Below are 17,250 nucleotides of genomic sequence, written 5' to 3'. Positions count from 1 at the left end.
TCATTACAAATTAGTGATAAATCTTTTTTCTCAAACTTCAGATACATAATTTGTATATCCAGAGACAACTTAATGACACTTTAATGCTATTTTCGTGTATTTATTTTTTACAATCAGAAGAAAAATCTAGTAAACTAATTATGTATTAAATATAGGCCTAATGTAAAATAAATATAAAATTCAATTATAAAAGTGGTTTTAGCTTTTTTTTAAAGAAAGAATAAGATGTCAATAAACAAAAGCAAGTACTTTAAAGGAGAAAACAGGAATATTTTATTTGATCAAACTCCACACCCTTATAAGAACATTAGTTAACGTTCTTATAAATGAGAACGTTAATACAACGTTCCACAAACTGGACCTTTCAACGTTCCTAGAACATTCAAAAACGTTTTTAGAACTTAATGGGAACGTTAGGGAAACGTTCTTATAACCTAAAATTGTTAGCTGGGCTCTGACGTAATATAAAATATCCTAAACTGTGTGTGAAGATGAACGGAGGTCTTATGGGTGTGGAGCGACATTAGGGAGACGAGTTAATGACAGACATTTCATTTTTGGCTGAACTAACTCTTTAATTTCTCTTCAACTGAAGCAAGAAACACATCTTGAATGAGATGGGGGTGAGTAAACCAATTGCGTGTTTACATTCAGGCGAGTGTCGGGGCAGCTCAGGGTCCTGTCTCTCTGACACGTGCGGCGGCGCCATCATCAGCAGTCGCCGGCCAGGCTCGGACACGCGGGGCGATTTGGGTGTTATTGGGGAGTTTAGCGCGGATTCTCCGACACAGTGAACATTGACCAGGTGTGTGTGTGTGTGTGTGTGTGTGTGTGTGTGTGTGTTATACTGACAGCCCTTCTGAACAGCGCTACGGTGGCGGGATGAGGTCATATTATTGTCGTGTGTGTTGTTTATGGCAGTATCTCCTCCTCTGTTTTGCTCTGTAGAGATGGAGTACATGCAGGCTCCACCATCCAGCAGCCACGGCAACATGTGAGTACTGTGTGTGTGTGTGTGTGTGTGTGTGTGTGTGTGTGTGTGTGTGTGTGTGTGTGTGTGTGTGTGTGTGTGTGTGTGTGGTGGGTGGTAGTAGTAGTAGTAATGCTCAGGCGTAAAGTTACACACGTTATAACTTCAATAACAGTCTCAAGACCAGCTGTGAAGTGTTCATGTAGCTGTCAAGTCATAATATCACAGTTTAAAACTCAATAACATTATTTACATATGACTTGTCATCCTAAAGGTGTGCCTTGTGTGTGACACTTCACAGGTGTGTATGTGAGTGTGTGTAACTTTGGCCAGTGTGAGCAGGGGCCTGTACCGTGATGGTAGTTTAACAAACGAAGGGTTACAGGATTAGTTTTAAGTTGACAAAACTCATCAGCTTTCTGTCAACCAGGCTCTGAGTTTAGCTGTGACATCAGCAGTGAACAGCCAATCACAGGCTGTGGATCAGTTGTGAACAGCCAATCACAGGCAGTGGATCTGAGATTCATTTCTCTCTTCTGCAGAATATTACATGATGGAAAAATATGAAGAATTTAAACACATTTACACCGTAAGAAGAAACAAGCTTTCTATGAAAGAGCCAGAGGACAACTTAGAAAAAATATGATGCGTTAATGCAAGTAAAAGTTATGAAGTTAGTTTAGTTGATACATAGAGAAAATTGGACATTTAACCCTCGCCCTTTTTTTAAATAAAAAATAAACGACATACCCCAAATAAAAATGTCTGCAGCTCTTAAACCCTTTGGTCTATATTCATAAATGTGATCTTATTTTAAACTAGACACTTCAAATTATGTTACCCAAAAGTCATAATAACTCAAAGTAGTATAGGGACTAGGGCTGGGATAAACGATTATTTTTTAAACGATTAATCTAGTGATTATTTTTTCGATGCATCGATTAATCTAACGATTAATTTTTCCTGTCCGATTCGGTTACGATTCGATTCGATTACCGATTATCTCCCCATTAATTGCCTAATAGCAATTTATACATGTTGATTTAATTATCTGAATGAAAAAACGAATTCCTTAACATTGCAATATATGTTTATTGCTCTTAAAATTCCAAAGTAAGACTATACAAGAGCAATGCATTCAATAAAACCTTGAAAACATAAAGTAGGCTACACACACACACACACACACACACACACACACACACACACACACACACACACACACACACACACACACACACACACACACACACACACAAATAAATAAGTATAAACCTACAACAAAGAAACATATTATACGATTTTTCTATGTATGCAGCTCAGCCTACAGGCTATGCCCATCGATTAAATATCAACAAGTTGGTTAATCAAATCCAGGGACACACTGCAAGCGTGAGCGTCTCGGCTGCGTGGCGTGTCCGTTTTTGTTTCGGCTCCCATGTTAACAGGTTCTGCACACTGACTGTGACACGCGGAAAACGCGTGCATGCTGGAAATAGAAGAGCGCCTATTTTTCACGTGTGTTGGGAGCGTCTCCGGGCCAAATAGAATAGGAAAAGATGTTTATATATCATTTTGACACGAATACATATTATTAAATTACATTTTCATGTTTGAAAGTCTGTAGGTTTACATAAATGCAGATATAGGCCTAATTGTAATAATAAAAAACGTCAATGATCGATTTTGAAATGTTGCAACTGTCAATACAGAACGAAATATTCTGTAGCCTATTTTGCCGTCAATACCATGGATATGTGGCTACTCCCGACGTTTTCTTTGCTGTATCAGTAGGCTATTTATGTTTAACATTAGGAATAGGGCTTCCCTCCGCATCAATAGCAGCAGCAGCGCCGCGTCAGACACGCTTCTAGTGTGCAAAGGCAGAGAAAACGCCACGCAGCCCCGTGGCTGACCCGCAACAGAAACGCCACGCGCATCGGCGGCATGACAGTGAAAACAGTTACATGTGGAGTGCATTACGGGCGCCAATACTCCGTTTAAAACCGGAATAGTCCTGGGATGAAACTGCTCACTTAGAGGATGGATACCCTCGGTCACATCAGCGCGGTTAGACATTGAACATTTTAAATTTAAAACAGCTTATTATGTAGGTAACGTAGCCAATGTGTCCGATGCTTTCACTTGATGCAAACGTTTGTTTTTGTGATTAAAATCCCGCAAGCCTTGCACTTCTGAAAGTCTGAGGAGCCACTCGTGTTGCTACCATAGATATACATAATAAATAATATACTTAATTACATAATATACTTTATTATGTACATCTATGGTTGCTACTACTCTCCGGCGCCGCCATCTTTATTTTGAGTCTGACGAATCGACGCGCATATTTTGCGTCGACGTATTTTTTGCATCGACGTCATCGATGACGTCGACGCGTTGTCCCAGAGCCCTAATAGGGACAGATTAAAACAAGGGGAAATATGCATGTAAGTGACTCACGTTTTTATTTTTTTATTATTCCCTTATGGAAAAAAAAAGAGATTTTAATTTAAAGGCGCTGAAAATAACCTAAATATAAAACTGAATGTCTGATCATGCTTTGATTCAAATTTGAGGACGATTCTCTCAAAAATGTAGCTTCTGTAAGCTTTTATGTCAAAAAATTAAAGCACTGGGCGTGCTTTCAATAAAGGCCAATTATATTAGAACATTTGTGTAATAGTAAAGAGTAGTTTTTATTCAAATAAATCTGCAATAAACTGCTAATTATAATGCATTTGCAGTCCCTGATAACTAAAACAACTATTTACAGAATTTACCAGTGTAAAAAAACTCATTTAGTTGATAAAAACAGTCTCTAATTTAGTCTGCGCGTTGTGTGGTAAGTGTGTGTGCTTACACTGGCAGGCGCTGGATCCCTTGAGACGCTAGAACAGCTGTATTCACCAATGCTTCTTACGACATCTCTTACAAAAACTACGCAAAATATTGTCTTTTGATTCGTTACTACATCCATCAATCAAATCTATGCTGGCTATGGATTGGCTAGGCATTGACTGGCTTATCCAACTGAAAAGACCGGCGAGTTTGACTGACAGATGTATCACCCAGTGACGCGCTCCCTTTCTAGCATGGATCCTAACCGAGCTTGTGATTGAAGGAGAGAGACCTGGGAGGGTTTAATACTCAGAAGTCTTTGGCCTCCACCCGATGGCAGTCGTCACACATCTGGTGCAGAATGACGAACTCCACCACGAACACCTGCTGCAGTATGGCTCCATTCAGCACCTGTGGACACACACACACCGCTCTGACCGCTGCTCTGAGTCCCCTCACACACACCGCTGAAACACCGCTTTCCACAGTACAGACCGGGACAGTCCACAGTACAGGGGAGATTGTCAAAATAATGATTATAATCGCTATTTCATTGAAAATGGACATGATTGATTACTCTTAACGCAAAGCGCTTATGCAAACAACGGAGGATTTTTAGTTTTTTCCCCTTATTTTTTCGTTGTTTTGGATTAAAAGTGGGATGCATTTTGAAGAGTGGACTCTTACACAGACATGTATGCTGTTGTTTCGTGGATTCGTCCGATCTGATCTGAACGTCAGGAGATGAAAGATGAGTACCGCGTTCATTATGCTAATGTTTAAATAGCCACTGCTTTAGCATTTCATTTAACCCTTTCCTCTCTGGTGTATTTATTGCAAAAACGAGTTCAGAACATGAATCTTGAGTGTTTTAGCTTTCAAGTGATGCATAGTTTGTGATAGTTGATTGAACAGTTTGTATAAAACAAAAGTAATTATAAGTAGAGACACGCCCACTTGCGTCAGACGCCCCGCCCACGATCCGGTGCGGGTTAAGAAGTCAAAGGGTCATGAAACCCCGAAACACTTTTTTTGAGATGTAAACAGATATGTATAGGCTGCACATCATTGAAAACACTAAAGGTACTCATTAATGGTATTCATATGTGAGAAATTCTGAGCGATTTCTGTCTTCCGGTTCGGTTTAAAGTCGGAGCAACGTCACGAAATCTGACGTCGGCTTGTGACATGAGGCTCATTCAATCCAATCACTGCGCTGTAGTGTGCATACAATATCATTTAGTTAATAGGCTAGTGACATAAAGAGTCAAAAAGGGCTTTAGCTTCTGAGATACCCCTACCGGAGGTAGAACTAAACCCAGCACTGTTTTCCTCATCTCTAAGGTGTCCCACATATGAAATGGATTCTTGGCTAACAATATTTTAATGCTAAGATTAAGTTAACAGATATTGTTATACATCCCACAACCAAAAAAGGACTAAAATATAGCCTGTCCGTATGGGAGTTAAGGCATATAAAGTAGTGCAGATCCATCACACACGCTCTGAGAGCTTTGACATGACATGTTTGTAGTCAGGAAGTTGATTTAACTACTACATAAGACTGGATGTGAAAATCTTGATGTATGGAATAAATAGAGACATATAAACACATACCTAAAATAAGCGGACATGCACAAATTGAATATCTAGGCAGAATGTTTTCATTTACTTTATCCAGAACATAACCTGGAGCAGGTCATCCGTGGAGCGCAAGTTACTATGGGGATGAGCACAGCTAAAGCAAAACCACTTTAAACCCAGGTGCCTAAAACACAGGATTGGCACAAACTAAGCTTAAACATATCTGTTTAGCCTGCTAAACCGGCTTCACGGTACAGGCCCGTGTTGAATGATCTCTGGTGTGTGTGTGTGTGTGTGTGTGAGTTTAACTTCTGCCAGTGTGAGCTGTTGGATGATCTGTGTCTGTGTGTGTGTCTCCGCAGTCTCTGCTGCACGTGTGGCGTTCCCATCCCGCCGAACCCCGCCAACATGTGTGTGTCCTGCCTGAGGACTCAAGTGGACATCTCTGAAGGCATTCCCAAGCAGGTGTCCATCCACTTCTGCAGGCAGTGTGAGCGGTACGTGTGTGTAAAGCCCGATATACCTCTGCGTCGAGTGTACGCCGTAGACTGTGTGTGACGCGTGTACCCTTCGCCGTACCCTGACGCGCACCTCTTCAAAAATGTAACTACGTGTCAATTCTACACAGACCGCAGCGCCTCAGGTCTATAAATGAATAAATGTGTGGGTCCAGAAATGATAATTTCATCCTATATCTGCTATATAACACAACATTGTAGTGCAGAGATTCTTTATGTTAGTGAATAAATACAATCGCAAGGGCTGCGATGGTCTTTTATGCGCAGTTTGTCAGTGTAGGACGGCTCTGTGATCAGCAGTAAATGCTGAAAGCACTGCGAGTTTGAGTTGCTGATAACATACGTTTGAAAAAGAAACACGCGTCACACACCGTTCCAAACATGAGAAGCATTTAGTCATGTTTAATCAAGACGTTTGACGTTTTAATGTTTATTCAGCTCACTGACCGTATGGTTCTTCTGCGGGATATATGTGGAGTTCCCTGCGTGAGAGAGAGCGCCCTGTGGCTTGCGGAGCAGCGTTTACTTCTGATCACAGACCTGCGGCTCTGAGAAGCTGCGCATGCAATAATCGCAGCCTCTGCCAAATCACGTGCCATTTATCGTGCAGCCCTATATAGTTTATTTATTACCTCACTAAAACCAAAGATGTTGATCACTCATGGGCGTCAGAACCATTGTGTGTGTGGGGTAAGACCCACCCCCAAGACCAATGATGTTGGACCCACTGACTTTTATCGTCTCTAATTCAGCACATGTCTGTTACCTACCCTTAACCGAGAAACACTTATTCTTAAACACGTTAGAGGGTTTATTTCCACTTTTCTAATATTTTCCTCAAACACTATTGAAAATGAATGCCTTTCCGATCTGATATGTGATGGGAAAGGGAGTAGAGCGAGTTCGGTGGATTCGAACCTCTGATGGATTAGCGTCAGAACTTGATGACCTGTGTTACCCCTACACTATAGCCACGGTCTGTGATATACCTTATTTTGTCTGGCCTAATCAATCGTTTTGTAAAAGACATTATATTTGTATTTAATGTAAATATGGCATCTAGCGTTACTCCAGGAAAAAAAATAATTCCGAGAGAGGACCCACCCACTTTTAATTAGCTTCCGACGCCCATGTAATCAGGGATTGTATATCGAGCACAGGGACACATCACAATGGGTGCATTTCGTTTAGTGATTTCAATCAGAATGAGTAGTCTCCGCAACAGCGATCGACTGAAGCGCTAGTCAGTGCACGAGCCACCGATCTGAAAACGGCAACCATGAGCTCTCTGCAGGATTTCACAAACGCATTCAGTGCCAGATCGCCTCTTATGTTCCTCTACTCATCAACTAGAGATGCTTCATTTTTATTACATACAACAACTCAAGCTGCAGGAAAAGCTGCTGATACTTCAGGTGCACGCAATGACACGTCTTCTTCAGCGTTTGCCTTGAGACTGGGGTTAGCATCAGCGTGCCTGTGGACACTAGCGGTCTGCATGTGTAATCGCATACTGACACGGACAACAGCGCAGAAGTGTAAATGAAACCAGCGCGTAACTTGTGGCGTAGAGGACACGGCGTAGGTCCGACGCAGAAGTATAAATCAGCCTTTAGTGTGACTCAGGCCCTGTGCATGCAGTGTGTGTGTGTGTGTGTGTGTAAGTAGTGTTGTCTGTGTTGGTCAGGTACCTGCAGCCTCCGGGCACGTGGCTTCAGTGTGCTCTGGAGTCCCGGGAGCTTCTGGCGCTGTGCCTGAAGAAGCTGAAGGCCTCCATGGCTAAGGTGGGTCACACACACACACACACACATCAGGTCAGATGTCACCGCCGCAGCTGATGCTGAGCTCACCTTGTGTTTTCGTCCAGGTGAGGCTGATCGACGCCGGCTTCCTGTGGACAGAACCCCACTCTAAAAGAATCAAGATGAAGCTGACCGTGCAGAAAGAGGTAGTGTGTGTGTGTGTGGACTCAGAGCAGCGGTCAGAGCAGTGTTTCAGCGGTGTGTGTGTGTGAGGGGACTCAGAGCAGCGGTCAGAGCGGTGTTTCAGCGGTGTGTGTGTGTCCACAGGTGCTGAATGGAGCCATACTGCAGCAGGTGTTCGTGGTGGAGTTCGTCATTCTGCACCAGATGTGTGACGACTGCCATCGGGTGGAGGCCAAAGACTTCTGGAAAGCAGTGGTGCAAGTCAGGCAGAAGGTGAGTGTGTGTGTGTCGTGTGTGTCTAACTCAGCCATGAGTCTTCTGGGAAAGATGCAACAAGTTATTCACAGCTGGATTTGGGGATCCTCTGCCATTCCTCCTGCAGATCCTCTCCAGTTCTGTCAGGTTGGATGGTAAACGTTGGTGGTCAGCCATTTTCAGGTCTCTCCAGAGATGCTCAGTTGGGCTTAAGTCAGGGCTCTGGCTGGGCGGAGATGTTGTGAAGACACTCCTTTGTTATTTTAGCTGTTTGGAGCCCTTGTCTTGTTGGAAGGTGAACCTTCGGCCCAGTCTGAGGTCTTGAGCACTCTGGAGAAGGTTTTCGTCCAGGATATCCCTGTACTTGGCCACATTCATCTTTCCCTCGATTCCAACCAGTCGTCCAGTCCCTGCAGCTGAAAAACACCCCACAGCATTATGCTGCTGCCACCACCATGCTTCACTGTTGGGACTGTATTGGACAAGTGATGAGCAGTGTCTGGTTTTCTCCACACATACCGCTTAGAATTAGGGCCAAAAAGTTCTATATTGGTCTCATCAGACCAGAGAATCTTATTTCTCACCATCTTGGAGTCCTTCAGGTGTTTTTTAGCAAACTTTCATGTTTCTTGCACTGAGGAGAGGGTGCAGTGATGGTTGACTTTCTCCAACTTTCTCCCATTTCTGGAGCTCAGCCACAGTGATCTTTGGGTTCTTCTTTACCTCTCTCACCAAGGCTCTTCTCCCCGATAGCTCAGTGTGGCCGGATGGCCAGCTCTAGGAAGGGTTCTGGTTGTCCCAAACGTCTTCCATTTAAGGATTATGGAGGCCACTGTGCTCTTAGGAACCTTAAATGCAGCAGAATTGTTTTGTAACCTTGTCCAGATCTGTGCCTTGCCACAGTTCTGTCTCTGAGCTCTTCAGGCAGTTCCCTTGACCTCATGATTCTCATTTGCTCTGACATGCATTGTGAGCTGTAAGGTCTGATATAAACAGGTGTGTGGCTTTCCTAATCAAGTCCAATCAGTGTAATCAAACACAGCTGGACTCAAATGAAGGAGCAGAACCATCTCAAGGATGATCAGAAGAAATGGACAGCACCTGAGTTAAATATATGAGTGTCACAGCAAAGGGGCTGAATACTGAGGACCACGTGATACTTCAGTTTGTCGTTTTCAATAAATCTGCACAAAGGTCAACATTTCTGAGTTTTTCTGTCAATATGGGGTGCTGTGTGTACATTAATGAGAGAAAAAATGAACGTAAATAATTTTAGCAAAAGGCTACAATATAACTGTGTGTTGTTGATCTTGTTGTGTTTGTCCAGACGGTCCACAAGAAGACCTTCTACTACCTGGAGCAGCTGATCCTGAAGCACAAGCTGCACCAGAACACTGTACGCATCAAAGAGATCCACGGTGCGTTTCACAGCGTCCTCCTCCTGTGTGTGTGTGTGTGTGTGTGTGTGTGTGTGTGTGTGTCTGTGTGTCTGTGTGTGTATGAGTGAGCGGTGTCTAACCCTTCTCCATCTGTCCAGAGGGCATTGACTTCTACTACGGCTCTAAGCAGCACGGGCAGAAGATGGTGGACTTCCTGCAGTGCACCGTCCCCTGCAGGTGAGCACATGGAGAATAGAAGTGAAGCATCATGGGAGTTAGTGTTTAACTGTGTGTATGTGTGTGTGTGAAGGTCAAAGGCGTCTCAGCGGCTGATCTCTCATGATGTCCACTCCAACACCTACAACTACAAGAGCACCTTCTCTGTGGAGATCGTCCCCGTATGTAAGGTGAGTGGGACGACCCGGTGGTTCCCCGTGTGTGTGTTTCGCCCTGTGACTCGGTGTGTGTGTGTGTATGTCTGTTCGCCCCGTGACTTTATGTATGTGTGTGTGTGTGTGTTGCAGGACAACGTGGTGTGTCTGTCTCCACGGCTCGCCCAGAGTCTGGGGAACATGGGTCAGGTGTGTGTCTGCGTCCGGGTCACCAGCTCCATACACCTTATAGACCCCAACACCCTACAGGGTGAGTGACCGCCCACTCCCTCTCCTGACCATCATAACGCCAGTGCTTTATTAATGTGTGTGTGTGTGTGTTAGTCGCTGAGGTGGATGGGAGCACATACTGGCGGCACCCGTTCAACAGTCTGTGTAGCCCGCGTCAGCTCGAGCAGTTCATCATCATGGACATGGAGCTCATCCGAGACCAGAGGCTAGGAGCGGGAGCTGGACTCACCTCCAACAGGGTAAGACGTGTGTGTGTGTGTGTGTGTGTGTGTGTGAGAGATGGGTAGGTTTAGGGGCAGAAGCAGTGTAGGGGGATAGAATGTACAGTATAAAAATTCCTATGGAATGTCCCCACATTTCACAAAAACAAACGTGTGTGTGCAGCACACTCTGGCCGAGGTGTGGGTCCAGAAGACGTCTGAGATGGACTCGGGTCAGCAGTATCACTGCAGGACGTTCCTGGGCCACCTGCTGAACATCGGAGATCTGGTTTTGGGGTGAGTCTGGTTTTCCTCAGGCTGCTTCATACTCCACTCGTGGCACACACACTGATACTCACTCGCTCTCTCCTCCACCGCAGCTTCGACTTCGCCAACGCCAACATCAACGACGAGTTCCTCAACAAGATGAACCCGCACCATATTCCCGATGTGGTAGGGCACCGTCCTGGGGTCAGAAGGGCATTAGAAGATGGTGTGTGTCCTGAGCGCGTGTGTGTGTGTGCAGGTGCTGATAAAGAAGAGCTACGACCGCATGAGGAGAGCGACGAACCGAGTGTGGAAGCTGAGGGAGCTGGAGCGCGAGAGGGACGCGGCGGACACTGACGACGAGAGGTCAGCTTTACAATCAACATAACTCTGGGTCAATAGCTAACAGCAATTAGCTTCGGGTTAGAACCATAACTCTGGGTCAATAGCTAACAGCAATTAGCTTCGGATTGGAACCATAACTCTGGGTCAATGGCTAACAGCAATTAGCTTCAGGTTAGAACCATAACTCTGGGTCAATAGCTAACAGCAATTAGCTTCGGGTTGGAACCATAACTCTGGGTCAATAGCTAACAGCAATTAGCTTCGGGTTGGAACCATAACTCTGGGTCAATGGCTAACAGCAACTAGCTTCGGGTTGGAACCATAACTCTGGGTCAATAGCTAACAGCAATTAGCTTCGGGTTGGAACCATAACTCTGGGTCAATGGCTAACAGCAATTAGCTTCAGGTTAGAACCATAACTCTGGGTCAATAGCTAACAGCAATTAGCTTCAGGTTAGAACCATAACTCTGGGTCAATGGCTAACAGCAACTAGCTTCGGGTTGGAACCATAACTCTGGGTCAATAGCTAACAGCAATTAGCTTCGGGTTGGAACCATAACTCTGGGTCAATGGCTAACAGCAACTAGCTTCGGGTTGGAACCGTAACTCTGGGTCAATAGCTAACAGCAATTAGCTTCGGGTTGGAACCATAACTCTGGGTCAATGGCTAACAGCAATTAGCTTCGGGTTGGAACCATAACTCTGGGTCAATGGCTAACAGCAATTAGCTTCGGGTTGGAACCATAACTCTGGGTCAATGGCTAACAGCAACTAGCTTCGGGTTGGAACCATAACTCTGGGTCAATAGCTAACAGCAATTAGCTTCGGGTTGGAACCATAACTCTGGGTCAATAGCTAACAGCAATTAGCTTCAGGTTAGAACCATAACTCTGGGTCAATAGCTAACAGCAATTAGCTTCGGTTGGAACCATAACTCTGGGTCAATAGCTAACAGCAATTAGCTTCAGGTTAGAACCGTAACTCTGGGTCAATAGCTAACAGCAATTAGCTTCGGGTTGGAACCATAACTCTGGGTCAATAGCTAACAGCAATTAGCTTCGGGTTGGAACCATAACTCTGGGTCAATGGCTAACAGCAATTAGCTTCGGATTGGAACCATAACTCTGGGTCAATGGCTAACAGCAATTAGCTTCGGGTTGGAACCATAACTCTGGGTCAATAGCTAACAGCAATTAGCTTCGGGTTGGAACCATAACTCTGGGTCAATAGCTAACAGCAATTAGCTTCGGGTTGGAACCATAACTCTGGGTCAATGGCTAACAGCAACTAGCTTCGGGTTGGAACCATAACTCTGGGTCAATAGCTAACAGCAATTAGCTTCGGGTTGGAACCATAACTCTGGGTCAATGGCTAACAGCAATTAGCTTCAGGTTAGAACCATAACTCTGGGTCAATAGCTAACAGCAATTAGCTTCAGGTTAGAACCATAACTCTGGGTCCATAGCTAACAGCCATTAGCTTCGGGTTGGAACCATAACTCTGGGTCAATAGCTAACAGCAATTAGCTTCGGGTTGGAACCATAACTCTGGGTCAATGGCTAACAGCAACTAGCTTCGGGTTGGAACCGTAACTCTGGGTCAATAGCTAACAGCAATTAGCTTCGGGTTGGAACCGTAACTCTGGGTCAATGGCTAACAGCAACTAGCTTCGGGTTGGAACCATAACTCTGGGTCAATGGCTAACAGCAACTAGCTTCGGGTTGGAACCATAACTCTGGGTCAATAGCTAACAGCAATTAGCTTCGGGTTGGAACCATAACTCTGGGTCAATGGCTAACAGCAACTAGCTTCGGGTTGGAACCATAACTCTGGGTCAATAGCTAACAGCAATTAGCTTCGGGTTGGAACCGTAACTCTGGGTCAATGGCTAACAGCAACTAGCTTCAGGTTGGAACCGTAACTCTGGGTCAATGGCTAACAGCAATTAGCTTCGGGTTAGAACCATAACTCTGGGTCAATAGCTAACAGCAATTAGCTTCAGGTTAGAACCATAACTCTGGGTCAATAGCTAACAGCAATTAGCTTCGGGTTGGAACCATAACTCTGGGTCAATAGCTAACAGCAATTAGCTTCGGGTTGGAACCGTAACTCTGGGTCAATAGCTAACAGCAATTAGCTTCGGGTTGGAACCGTAACTCTGGGTCAATGGCTAACAGCAACTAGCTTCGGGTTGGAACCATAACTCTGGGTCAATAGCTAACAGCAATTAGCTTCGGGTTGGAACCATAACTCTGGGTCAATGGCTAACAGCAACTAGCTTCGGTTTGGAACCATAACTCTGGGTCAATAGCTAACAGCAATTAGCTTCGGGTTGGAACCGTAACTCTGGGTCAATGGCTAACAGCAACTAGCTTCAGGTTGGAACCGTAACATCTGGGTCAATGGCTAACAGCAATTAGCTTCGGGTTAGAACCATAACTCTGGGTCAATAGCTAACAGCAATTAGCTTCAGGTTAGAACCATAACTCTGGGTCAATAGCTAACAGCAATTAGCTTCAGGTTAGAACCATAACTCTGGGTCAATAGCTAACAGCAATTAGCTTCGGGTTGGAACCATAACTCTGGATCAATAGCTAACAGCAATTAGCTTCGGGTTAGAACCGTAACTCTGGGTCAATAGCTAACAGCAATTAGCTTCGGGTTGGAACCATAACTCTGGGTCAATAGCTAACAGCAACTAGCTTCGGGTTGGAACCATAACTCTGGGTCAATGGCTAACAGCAACTAGCTTCGGGTTGGAACCATAACTCTGGGTCAATAGCTAACAGCAATTAGCTTCGGGTTAGAACCATAACTCTGGGTCAATAGCTAACAGCAATTAGCTTCGGGTTAGAACCGTAACTCTGGGTCAATAGCTAACAGCAATTAGCTTCGGGTTAGAACCGTAACTCTGGGTCAATGGCTAACAGCAATTAGCTTCGGGTTTGAACCGTAACTCTGGGTCAATAGCTAACAGCAATTAGCTTCGGGTTAGAACTGTAACTCTGGGTCAATAGCTAACAGCAATTAGCTTCGGGTTAGAACCGTAACTCTGGGTCAATGGCTAACAGCAATTAGCTTCGGGTTGGAACCATAACTCTGGGTCAATAGCTAACAGCAATTAGCTTCGGGTTAGAACCGTAACTCTGGGTCAATAGCTAACAGCAATTAGCTTCAGGTTAGAACCATAACTCTGGGTCAATAGCTAACAGCAATTAGCTTCGGGTTAGAACTGTAACTCTGGGTCAATAGCTAACAGCAATTAGCTTCGGGTTAGAACTGTAACTCTGGGTCAATAGCTAACAGCAATTAGCTTCGGGTTAGAACTGTAACTCTGGGTCAATGGCTAACAGCAATTAGCTTCGGGTTGGAACCATAACTCTGGGTCAATAGCTAACAGCAATTAGCTTCGGGTTAGAACCGTAACTCTGGGTCAATAGCTAACAGCAATTAGCTTCGGGTTAGAACCGTAACTCTGGGTCAATAGCTAACAGCAATTAGCTTCGGGTTGGAACCATAACTCTGGGTCAATAGCTAACAGCAATTAGCTTCGGGTTAGAACCGTAACTCTGGGTCAATAGCTAACAGCAATTAGCTTCGGGTTGGAACCGTAACTCTGGGTCAATAGCTAACAGCAATTAGCTTCGGGTTAGAACCGTAACTCTGGGTCAATAGCTAACAGCAATTAGCTTCGGGTTAGAACCGTAACTCTGGGTCAATAGCTAACAGCAATTAGCTTCGGGTTAGAACCGTAACTCTGGGTCAATAGCTAACAGCAATTAGCTTCGGGTTAGAACTGTAACTCTGGGTCTCAGGGTCATAGAGACAAGGGTGCTCAATTTACTCAGGCAGCCAATCACCATCTCGGATCATCCTGAAGCTATTAAACCATGTTACACTGTACAAAAATATTGTTGGTTTAACTTAAATAAACCATGTCCAGGTTACTTAATAAATTAAGTAACCTGGTTGCCTTACAATGTTGAATTCATTGAAATAAAAAATTTGAGTTGATACAATGAAGGAAATTGGTTTAATAAATAGGAAACTCAAAATGAACCACATAAAAAATGTGATAAAACATGAAAATAGCACAATTTGGCCGTCACCACATAGGCATGTTTCACTGCATCATCACAAATAAAACACACACAATTACTCAGTATGCTTAAACAAATATTTGAATAAAGGTTGTCAATTCTCAAAAATGTTCATTGTGTTAACTCAAATTTTTAATTTCAATGAACTAAAAATTAAGGCAACCAGGTAACTTAGTTTTTAAAATATTTTTGTGTACCCACGACTCGCTTGAATCTTTTGACTCATGTTAGCAAACTGGACTTTCAACATGCTACGCATGCTAGCAGTGAATAGCTACATGCTAATAGCAATTAGCTTCGGGTTAGATCATGATGATAAACTAGTCAAAATGTGGTAGTCATGCTAGCAAAATGTCACAGTAAAAGTAATGGACACAGCGACCCCGTAGACTTCAACGGCGTTAAGTGATGTCTGTTAGAAGCATCACTCCCTGATGGCTGAGCGAACTGCAGCCTCAGACTGAGCTTGAGGACGGAGCTGTGACGTGAGCCTCCTGTCTGACAGCTGTAGGTCTTCTAGTAGATGTGGAAAGAGAAATCTGAATCACCAAATCGTGCGGAGATGAGAGGTTTTGTCCTGTTGCTTTTGGCTCTCTATGGGCTTCTCCTTTGACTTTGTCTGAGCGTCCCCCCGACTGCCTCATAGACAGTAAAGATTGCCTGCGAGCGTCTCCAACTGTCTATACGGTAATTTCTCAACTGTGCGACAGAGTCGCGTTGGTTATGACGCAATCGTTAGCCTATTTTTACAAAAACAGCTTCTGCGGGGCGATAGTGTAAGATACAAGGTAATGGAGCCTTTTATACATTGTCGTGTTTCTTTAGAAATAAACAATGGACAAATGGAGTCTTTAAACGCCTCAGATGTAAAGTTATTCACTGTCATTGGGATGCTAACAGCAGGTGATGGCTGGGTTAGCAATGGCCGCCCCTATGGGTGGTACGCTTTTCGGGAGCTAGATTACCCCCTGGAAAATGTTAAAGTGTTAGTTCAGCCCATAATGAAATGTCTGTCATTAACTCCTCTCCTAATGTCGCTCCACACCCGCAAGACCTCCGCTCATCTTCACACACAGTTTAAGATATTTTATATTTAGTCCCAGAGCGTATGCAAGTGTATGCACACTATACTGTCCATGTCCAGAAAGGGAATAAAAACATCATCACAGTAGTCCATATGAGACATCAGTGGGTTAATTAGAGTCTCTTGAAGCATCCAAAATACATTTGGGTCCAGAAATAACAAAAACTACGACTTTATTCAGCATTGGCTTCTCTTCTGGGTTTGTGTTCAATCCTCAAATAAAGATTCAAACGGTTATGAATCAGTGAATCGATTCATGATTCGGATCGCCAATGTCTCGTGATTTCAGCAGTTTGACACGCGATCCGAATCATGAATCGATTCGCTGATTCATATAACAAGTTTTAATAAAATTGAAATGAGTAAAAGAAAAAGAGTTGAGGATAAAGAAATGACTGCAAGTCACACAGAGTGCATATTGAGTGTGTGACAGCAGGTGGCGCTGGTGGACTGGCGTGTTTCTCCATCAGACACACACACACTCGTAGAACCTGAGCTCGTGTCTGCTCCTCAACCGGTCCATCAGCGGATTCAACTCTGATGATGATGATGATGTCGGTTTCCCTCAGGCAATACACGGAGTTCCTGGAGGACCTGGAGGAAGACGAGCTGCTGAGGAAGAACGTCAACATCTTCAGAGGTGAGCAAACACACACAGCCCTAAAGCTCATGTCTGAGATCATGCTGTTCACACACTCGTGTGTCTGAGTTAATGATGTTCACACACTCGTGTCCCGCACAGACGTCTCTAAGGTCCCTGTGGAGAGTGACACTGAGGATGACGGCGCGCCCCGGATCTCTCTGGCTGAGATGATGGAGGATCTGAGCCTGAGTGACGCCACCGGCGGAGAAGGAGCCGCCATGATGACCGATTCATGAGCATCATGACCCAATGAACCAACAGCTCAATAAAAGAGTTCAACTCGTGGCCTGTGTCTTCTCAAAACTAATGTGTGTGTGTGTGTGTGTGTGTGTGTGTGTGTGTGTGTGTAGTGTTGCTGTGTGGGCAGGAGCAACATCTGCAAAATTACAGCGCTCAACTCAAAGCAAAGGGAGATCTTTTCTTCTACAGAAGTCTCTCTTAAAGGACTACAGTGAGTCAGTGACATCACCATGGCAAAAAAAAACTAAAAAAAAACACGACAACTTAACGTGTTA

General features: G+C 44.3%; 1 protein-coding gene across 1 annotated transcript; it reads left to right on the top strand.

Annotated features, from left to right (window-relative positions):
• Window positions 1–648: 648 nt before the first annotated feature.
• On the top strand, window positions 649–17,020 carry nmd3 (NMD3 ribosome export adaptor). The gene is made up of 16 exons (XM_067451518.1): window positions 649–805; window positions 949–994; window positions 5,758–5,892; window positions 7,601–7,697; window positions 7,781–7,861; window positions 7,983–8,111; window positions 9,421–9,511; window positions 9,631–9,709; window positions 9,783–9,879; window positions 9,997–10,114; window positions 10,189–10,334; window positions 10,480–10,592; window positions 10,676–10,748; window positions 10,822–10,928; window positions 16,662–16,732; window positions 16,835–17,020. The coding sequence occupies exons 2-16, from the start codon at window positions 951–953 to the stop codon at window positions 16,969–16,971; spliced, it is 1,518 nt and encodes a 505-aa protein (XP_067307619.1). The 5' UTR covers window positions 649–805; window positions 949–950; the 3' UTR covers window positions 16,972–17,020.
• The last annotated feature ends 230 nt before the right edge of the window (window positions 17,021–17,250 follow it).

This window comes from Pseudorasbora parva, chromosome 8 (assembly GCF_024679245.1).
Source record: "Pseudorasbora parva isolate DD20220531a chromosome 8, ASM2467924v1, whole genome shotgun sequence".
Taxonomy (NCBI): Eukaryota; Metazoa; Chordata; class Actinopteri; order Cypriniformes; family Gobionidae; genus Pseudorasbora; species Pseudorasbora parva.
The sequence above is the reverse complement of the archived record's forward strand: the minus strand, read 5'-3'. Positions and strand labels throughout refer to the sequence as shown.